The sequence below is a fragment of the Canis lupus genome, chromosome 24 (genome assembly GCF_048164855.1).
Source record: "Canis lupus baileyi chromosome 24, mCanLup2.hap1, whole genome shotgun sequence".
Classification (NCBI taxonomy): Eukaryota; Metazoa; Chordata; class Mammalia; order Carnivora; family Canidae; genus Canis; species Canis lupus.
The window spans coordinates 9,585,187-9,594,800 of NC_132861.1; the positions used below are offsets into that span (position 1 = coordinate 9,585,187).

The window sequence follows — 9,614 nt, forward strand, 5'->3', positions numbered from 1 at the left end:
AGTAGATATGATAATATTAAATAGTGAAATACATCAAAGGACCATTGACCTAACCAAAAAAACATGGCATCAGGCCTGCTTTTTTGCACAATTATATGGCGCCCTCTGGAGCCCAATAATGTATTTTGGTGACCAGTACCCCCAGGAGTTGGGTAACACAGCAGCCTGGTCAGTATTTCTAACCAATTGTATCTGTAGACTCTTTGCCTACAAGGACTGTAAAGAACAGAGGAAGTAACTGTCTTCTGTAATGGGGTTAGCAAGAGGGAGGGAGATAAGTGTTTGGACAGCTTATCTCTGGGGCTGTGAGATTTCTCCCATTTTCATTCACATACTGAATAAACATCAAAGAATTCCGACTATGTGCAGCATAGTAGGCTAATCATTAAGGATAGCAATATGTATACAAGATGTATGGTCTCTATTTTCCAAGAATGAAAATCTAGTGGTTGAGAAAAGCATGTGTACTAGTACCTATAAATCAACCTGACAGGGTCTACAAGGAAGAAACAGTAATGAGTAGTTCAAGAGACATATGGTATTTTACACTGAAGGCGCAGTCTACTTTCATAGAAAAGAGAGAATGTATTAGAGATATAGTGCAGGTGGGGTATAGGATCAATAGAATAATGGTATCCTTTGGGATAAAATATTCATTTATGTATGACATATGTATATAAATATGACCAATAAAGCTACAGGTAAATAGATATAGCCATTATAAAAGAACCAGATATATATAGCATATATATAAAAAAGTGTGGGTACATACTGGCTTTCCAATGGCCAGCACTGACAGAGGAGGAAAGCAAGAGTTAAACAAGAAAGCCTCTATTGGAGGTGCTCTCTGGTCTTGATATTACAGAAATGACTGACTTAATTTCAAGAGCCACCACTAAAAACTTGGGCAGGACACTCAGGACTCTTGTCCCAAAGGGGCCTTTGTAGTAAGATGTTAATATATAGACATGTATCACCTTTCTACCCTAAATAAAATTAAGATGGAAAATTCAGTCTAGACAATAAATGATAAAGAATGTTACACACCAACTAGAAAGAAGAAATATCTTTAGAGAAATATAATGTGATTATTCACCATGAGGAAGTTTTCCAAAGAAGGTACTAACAAATACAGATTAAAAACATGTTAATATTCTTGTATTGTCACTGACATACAGAGTATGAATACCTTTACTCATTTCAGAGTAAATTTATATTCTAATAAAGGCCTTCAGAGAGAAAGGCCTTTATTAGACATCTGTAAAGGACGAGGTCTATGATCATGATCCACTGGGTTTGGGCTTTTAGCCTGAAGGAAGGCTCATGTGGATGAGCATCTGCCTAAAGGCAGTACAGCAACCCAGGATTGAATGTACTGAGGAATCTGATAAGGGTCTGAATTGCAAATAAGCCTTCAGAACTCCACAGGCAGTCCCTCTTATGTCAGATACCTTCCACCAGCAGCCCCCCTGCCATATTACCATGCACAGGTTGAAAGCCTGAGGATGGTCATGAAACATCTAGAAACATTATTTTCATTATGTGATCTATTGCATTTTCTCCATTATGAATTTGTGAGTATATTATCCTTGCCACTAGTTTCTTAAGTGAAAGGGCTCCTCAGGAGTTTTCACTAGAAAATGCTCAGCCTAAGCAGTTTCAACACTAGGAGAATCATTCTAATTTTTATTTCATTTTTTAAAAGATTTTATTGATTGATTGATTGTGCAAGTCGGGGGAGGGGCAGAGGGAGAGGGAGAGCATCCTTAAGCAGACTCCCCTCTGAGCCCGAAGCCGGAAGCAGGGCTCCATCTCATGATCCTGAGATCAAGACCTGAGCCAAAATCAAGAGTCGGATGCTTAACTACTGAGCCACCCAGGTGCCCCATCATCTGTTTTTTAATTTGAGTCCTATTTCTTTCTTTTTGTTTGTTTCTCTGCTCTTCACAATTAACTACAGGAAACAGTGATGCAGATTTTATTTACTTATGAGTAGCTTCTGGGCAATGTAAAGGGGCAAGAGAAATACCATTAAAGAGCTAATGTGAAGGGGATAGAGGCTTCTTTTAGCAGAAAAAGGCAGTGCTGTTAGTTAACCAAAATTGACAATGTAAAAATGAAATAAAAATTATGACATTTCATTGAACTCACCCCCAGACAACTGCCCAATCTCTAAGCAATCATTCTGCAATCAGATTTGAAAATTTCACATGGAAATTCCCTCTAATTCCAGAGGGTCTGTGCCCTCTAACAGAACAACCAGTGGTTTTTAGTAAGCCCTGCATAAGTAAGTGGGATCCAGCCACCAGAATGACATCCCTCTTAATCTTTCTCTCCTCTGGCTTTTCTCAGGGAGAAATCATTATCTTTAGGGATATACAGAGCAGAATCAGAGTCCCTTTGTGTTTCTAAAAGCAAAGAAGAATTTAATTGTATATGTATAATTTATGAAACACCACAAATTCTTACTGATCCCTTTGTATATTGCTAAAAGTTATACTGGATATTAAGCCAAATTTGTGTACCAACCTCTCATCAGATTCTTTCAGTATCTTGCTCTCCTCGGCATCTGGGAAACTGTCCTGGCCAGCAACCACTGTGTTGCTGCTGGAAGTGGTTCCTATAGGTAGGATTAGAAAAAAATGTAGGGGTAAGGGTTTAAACCCAGGTCCCAAGTAATTACAGTGAAGGATTTCTCATAAAATCTCATGTTTGAAAGATTCCTTACATCTTCTATACAATCTCAAACATTCTAAACAAACTTCTACGCCCACAGTACTGAAATGAGAGAATCCCAGACATGTGTTATGCTCAAACCAAATTCCTTAACTCTCTTATAAAGTGAGGCTACAACATTCTTGAATCCCCTTCTTCCTAACCACTTAGGTAATGAGCTTATTTATAGTGGCTGACCCTGCCACTTACTGCTTTAGTATTTCTGGGTCCAGGAGTTATTAAACTAATGTTAGTGAAGAAAGTCCAAGTACCTAGAGTTTCTGATCCCTGGGCCACTGTTACTCTGTGAGAACATGTCTGGCAGCAGGCGCAGGGCAAACAGAGGGCATAAGAGACCAGGAGACAAGGGAGATTTGAAGGTGGTTACAATATTAGGAAAATCAAAAGGAAGGAACTTAAGGAGGATGCTATATATTTCATAAAATGATGCCGAGAAGCCAATTTATTGCAAGTGATAATACCATTGAGGAGCATTTTAGTTAACCCTGGGAGACTATTAGCCAAGAAAATTCCATAGATACGAGAAGGAGGGTCTAGAAATGAGATTCCTAAGTGATTGCTATGTCCTGCCAGGGATCAGTCTAAAGTATAAAGCTCCATGGCTTACCAGTACCAGGTCACTGACTGATGGTCACCCTTCTAAAATGATTTTATTAAACAACAATGCCCTTGAGGAATCTCAGCTATTTTGAATCTATCTTTTTTTTTTTTTTAAGATTTTATTTTATTTATTTAATTGAGAGAGAGAAAGAGGGAGCATGAGATCAGGCATGAGCAGGAGGAGGGGCAGAGGGAGAAGGAGAAGCAGACTCCCCACTGAGCAGGGAGCCTGATAGAGGACTTGATCCTGGGACCCTGGTATCACGACCTGAACTGAAGGCAGACAATTGACTGAACCACCTAGGCGCCCCTAAAGCCATCTCTTAAATGAAAGTTTATACAGGAAGAAGAAAAAGTAACATACACATACACTCTTATCCCTTCAGTGCTCTCCATAAAGGAAAATCCAGAGATCCAAGACAAGATGCCCACCCAGCTGCCCTTCCCCTACCAGAGGCTGCTGCGGAGGCCTTGCTGCTGGCTGCAAAGCGGTAGAAGGGCGGGTTGTCACAGTGCTGGACAATGGGGTTTACTGGCTCCGTCTGCTGCAGCTCAAAGAGAAGCTCTTCCATGGTCTGAATGGTGTTGTTACGGCACAAATATATCGCCACCTTTTTAATCTGAGAAGAAACACGGAACACAAGGGATGTCTTCTAGAGCCTCGCCCACAAGAATGCTAGACTGTAACCTATTCCTTTCAATGAATGTGTCATCCTCAGAGCTGCCATCCTGGTGGCTCAGCTTTGCAGTCTCCTAGTGTGAACCAAAATGTTTGGATTAAAATTTGCCTCTCTTCACATGCATGTCTGATAGGGCCACTTGGTAAAGGCCTGAACTTCCCTAGTGGCCAGGTTTACAAAACTTATGGGGCACATGAATTCTCTCTAAACTGAAAACTTGCCACCTAAGGCCTTATCTAGAAAGAATTTTATTTGTACAAACCGCGGGAAAAACTGCTAGTTATTTTTGTTTAAATAAGGAATCCAGCCCCCTGCTCTTCTCCCCTAGAAAAAAAAATTAGCTATTTGTATGGTTTTAAATTTTAAAAACAACTCTGAATTAAAGCTCTGAATTACTGTGGCCCTCACAGTCAAACCTAAGGCAGGGAATCTGCAGTAGGGCTTAGGTGGTTCAAAGAGGCAGGCAGGCAGAAAGTCTCTTGGAAGATCAAACAGCACACAAATGCCAATTGAGTTAGGGTTTAAAAAAATGCTGTTGTCTCATTGATCATATCACCTTTATTTGATTTTAAAGATTTTATTTATTTATTCATGAGAGACATGCAGAGAGAAGCAGAGACATAGGCAGAGGGAGAAGCAGGTTCCTTGAGGGGAGCCTAATGTGGGACTTGATCCCAGGACCCCAGGATCAAAACCTGAGCAGAAGGCAGACGCTCAAACACTGAGCCACCCAGGTGCCCTGATCATATTAGCTTTAAAGACAAACACTAAATATCATATATCTCAGGAAGATTTCTCTCTTATTTCTCTCCTACCACTTACATGTGAAGAGAAACACTTGGATACTCTCCATTTTTATTTTGTTTTAAGAGCATCAAGATGTAACCATGAAACATTCTTATGAGCCATAATACAATGTTTTGCTGAGTTTCCCTTACATATTGGGTCTACTGTTTACAGAAGGCAGCTTTTAGTAACTCTTAGGAAAATATCTACCCCTTAATTCATAATAAGTTTCTGCATCCAAAGGCTTAGAAAGACGATGACAGAGGTGTCACAGGACACTGTAGCCTGCTTCCCAGGGGGCAGAAGGAAACTTTTTATGTAATATCTAGGTAAGCTCACAGGAGATTAGGGTGATGGACAAAATTTGACATCTCCATTTTCCTCAGTGCCAAGAGCATATTGTGACTTGTAATTGCAAATACAACTGACAGGATCACCGACTCCTGAAAAGTCTGAGGCACACTTACGTAGGGCAAGAGGAGCGTGTCACTGCTAACTCCACACAGGCTGATCAGGAACTGCAAGGTGATCCTCAGGTTGTTGCTCCATTTCTCGTTGTTGGCTAACGCATTCCAAGCATTTTCCATTTCCGGGCCAGGAACTTCATCTCCGTACTAGAACAAACGAGATAAACATTGGCCCAGGAGGCATGTGGGGAAAATGTCAGGATGCAAAATGTTTGATTAAAACTTGTTATAAGGGTCATTGCTATCTCAAAATCCTAAGAAGGAGTAGACCTGGCCAATCCTCAGAAAGAGGCCAATTTTCAGTGATTTATAATGCACCAATCAGTAACGTATGTGCTTATTCTCATGATTTTTAATATGTTAGGGTTCTCATTTTTCTTTTCATTATTACCTTTAAAAATCATGGTAAAGTACACATAACATAAAGTTTGCCATTTTAAGCATACAGTTCAGTGGTATTAAGTGAATTCACATTGTGGTGTAACCATCACCATGGCCCATGCCCTTGTCATGCGATTTTTTAATGGTAAGTGCTATTCATCCTGAGTTGGCAGCACAGGGTTTGGTTAACCCAGAGATTTTCCTGGCTGACAGATCCATGTCAGTGAGGCACGTATTCTCTGAGCTTACCTTGGCTGTCATGTACATGAGGTTGTTCAGGACCAGTGACGTAGCTTCAGGGGAGCCCCAGCCACTCCCTCGCAGCCCATGTGAAGTGGTGGCTTCTCCTTCCCGATCCTTGACGTCATCCTCTGGGCTGCTGGGGCTTGACCCTGGGAGGAGGAGCCTGCTGTCCACCAGCTCGATGTTGTGCAGCCAGGGCAGCAGATAGGTGAGCATGATCTGACGCCCATTCGGATGTGTGGTGGGGAATCGCTGGCTGACTTCTAAAGCGAATGGCAGTAACACAGAGCCCTATGTTACCTCATCAAGATAAACTAAGATATTAACATAGATCAAACAATGACATCAGTTTATAAAGCATTTTCATATACAGCAGCTCCTCAAGGCCTCAAAATCTTAAAACTGAGGCTTGTCCTCAAGCATCTTGCATCTGGCACCCTGGGGAGGGACGTCAGAGGGCACAGTGGGGAAAGCATAGGGCTTGGTAAAAGTGGGGTGAGGTGCAAGGCTATGGGAGAGGTGCAGCATAGGGCCCAGAACAAGGGGCTGGGAATCAGAAGGACATGGGATTAGATCCCAGGTCCTCCACATACCAGCTGCATGAAATCTGTGTTAGTTACCTAACCTCTTTATTCCTCAGTTTTCTCATCTGTGGAGTGGGACTAGTTGGGCTGCTGTGAGGATTAAGAGATAGAATCACAAGGTATATTATTATTATTATTATTATTATTATTATTATTATTAAAGATTTTATTTATTTATTCATGAGAGACACCCAGAGAGAGGCAGAGGGAGAAGCAGGCTCCCTGAGAGGAGCCTGATACAGGACTCAATCCCAAGACCCTGGGATCACGACCTGACCCAAAGGCAGATGCTCAACCACTGAGCCACCCAGGCATCCTTTATATGGTATATTATATTGTCAGCACAGTGCTGGTTATCCAGTAGGCTCTTCATAAACAGTGGTTAGGACTATTGTAACAGTGACTATTATCTTTCTGCTATACCAATATTTTAGCAGATGTCCTCCACAAACTCTTAGATGTAAAACTGAGAAGTGAAACTCCAGGAAGAACAGACCAATGTGTGGACTCATGTTCATGGTATCTACTTGAAAACCGTCAACTATGTGGAGGTGCATGCTCAATGCTGCACTTCATTTTATGAAATAAATGAATTAAAAGGGTAAAACGGGACATCCAGTCACCATTATTCTCTCTGATAGCATTTTTGCATTGTTTCACTGCCAGCAGCATTTAATTTTATGATCTGAATAAGCTTTCTATAGAAATAAAAGCACAGCATTACCTATATGTTCCAAGCTGCTTGTAATCTTTTATTTCTAACATCTAGAGAAGAAACGGTTTTATCCTAAGGGAAATTTGAAAGCATGGTCTGATGCACTTGTTATTATCCAGTGCAGCATGTAATCTCGTTTGGAGGGCTCTTGGCTGCTAAACAATAGAACAACACAGATGCCAGGAATTACACCAAGATAATCCACTAGATCCTGAAACAGTAGCCTTAATTGACTTGGCCCTTTTCCTAAAATTACAATTTTTTTTTTATTTTTAAGACTATGAATATATTTAATGCTGTGCCACAATAATCAGTGTTAAGCTGTGATGTTCCCCATAGCTCAAAATCTCAAAACTGACTTAATTTCTATACTTGATGGATGTGATAACTGCTATCATGAACTTTCCTGACACATAATCAGATCATAGGACATTTATGTATTTGACATACAGGGACTTTTCTGGGTGCAAGCCATTGTGCCAGGCACTATGGAGCCAGTAAGGACTCAAGGTTCAGTTCGCATCCCTGAGAAGGAAGCTCTGAGCAAGTTATGTTGACAGGTAAGCCTGGGGCAAGGTAGAAAGTGACAAAGGAGACAGAAAGGAACAAACAGTGATGTAGAAGTTCGGTGGAAGAAAAGGACTTCTGGTCATAGGGATTCAGGGCACTTTATGGCAGAAGAACTATCTTAAGTCTGCTAGCAAGGATCGGGAATTTGGAGGGGAATAAATCCTTCCAATCAGAGGGACAACTGCTATTAAAAATACATCTTTTAGCAATGGCATAAAAACCTGTAGTCCTTTTTTGTTCTTTTTTTGTTGTTGTTAATTTTTTTTAAGATTTTATTCATTCACTCATGAGAGACACACACACACACACAGAGGCGGAGACAGAGGCAGAGGGAGAAGCAGGCTCCATGCAGGGAGCCTGATGTGGGCCTCAATTCCGGGACTCCAGGATCACACCCTGGGCTGAAGGCAGACGCTCAAATGCTGAGCCACCCAGGTGTCCCTGTAGTGGTTTTCTGAAGCAATGATTAATTTCTAACATATCACATGATTTGCTTATTTATGATGTTTATTACACCTTGACTGTCAGATCTAAGGTCCAGCTGTGTGAGAGTGGGTGGGGGGATATCTGTCTGAAGCATCCCAGGCACCTCGATCAGGGCCAGGATTGTAGAAGTCTTTCTGAAGGGAAATGAGGAAAAAAATGCCACAGGCAGGCAAACAACCCCCATGCACTCCTCCAAAAACAAATTAAAAAAAAAAAAAAAAAGAGAAGATGTCAGTGGGCTGCTCTGTCCATTTTCTGGCTCCTCTGGGAGGGGCCTGTGCAACTCGCCTGGCTACTTACAAGGAATTAACTCATCTGAAGTTACAGGCAATAAAAAAAAATCTTATCACGGGGTTTTTAGTGGGAAAACCAGTGAAAACAAGAGCTAGAAAATCTCTATAACACCTACACTCAATATCCCAAGCTGAGCTCATGATCTCTGCTTTGTCCTTAGCCTCCCCTTCTCGCTGGATTGGCTCTTGAGGTGGGGTTATCACCTACTACCTCCCAGATATCGTACCAGGGACTCCCTTCTCTATACCCTGCATGGTAGCCCTTGACTCTGGTCTCCTCTTTTTACTCCTACAAGCCTCATAATTTCCTCCGTGGAGCACTGTCATTGTTTCTCAACTGATCTCTCTTTTTAAAAATTTTTTATTTTTTAAAAGATTTTATTCATTTATTTGGCAGAGAGAGAGAGAGCACAAGCAGGGGGAGTGGTAGGCAGAGGGAGAGGGAGATGCAGGCTCCTCACTGAGTAGGGAGCCTGATGCGGGGCTTGATCCCAGGTCCTTGGGATCATGACCTGAGCCAAAGGCAGATGCTTAACCAACTGAGCCAGCCAAGCATCTCTGATCTTCCCTCTTTAGACTGGATGTTCTTTTACCCATCCTTCACATACAGTCAGTCTTTCTAAAATGCATTCCAATCTTGTCCCCCCTCTCTTGTTTGAAACTATTCAGTGGCTTTCAGAACCCAATCAGTTTGTTGGACACCCTCCCTGTTCCCAGAGCTCTGGAGATTTCAAGAAGCACCTAGAGATCACCGTCCTACAAACTACTTAGGGCACAATGCTAAGCCTTCCAAGATTTGACTTCCATTTGTCTGCCCATGACCATCTCTAACTTTCCCTTATCCCTGCATGTTGTAGTAGTCAAACTGACCAGTACATAATCTCTCAAATGCAGCATGTTATTTTATACCTCTAAGTCAACCCACAAGCTATTTCCTTGGTCTGTAATACCTATCTACTTGCCTAATGTAATGTAAATTACTTGTCTGCTTTGCAAATTTCTACTCCTCTTTCCAACTGCAGCTCAGGCACTAACTTTTCCGGAAAGTCTTGCCTGATATTCCTGGCCCAGTA

General features: G+C 41.6%; 1 protein-coding gene across 8 annotated transcripts in view; it reads right to left on the minus strand.

The window, feature by feature from the left end:
• The window catches only part of FRY (FRY microtubule binding protein), a 429,394-nt gene that overhangs the window by 85,217 nt on the left and 334,563 nt on the right, over positions 1-9,614 (minus strand). For all 8 annotated transcript variants that reach the window (XM_072795524.1, XM_072795520.1, XM_072795518.1 and 5 more), the window contains 4 exons: positions 5,900-6,156; positions 5,270-5,416; positions 3,788-3,956; positions 2,530-2,620 (listed from right to left, as the gene is read on the minus strand). In XM_072795524.1, the coding sequence (XP_072651625.1) occupies positions 2,530-2,620; positions 3,788-3,956; positions 5,270-5,416; positions 5,900-6,156 (664 nt within the window). The remainder of the gene's footprint in view (positions 1-2,529; positions 2,621-3,787; positions 3,957-5,269; positions 5,417-5,899; positions 6,157-9,614) is intronic.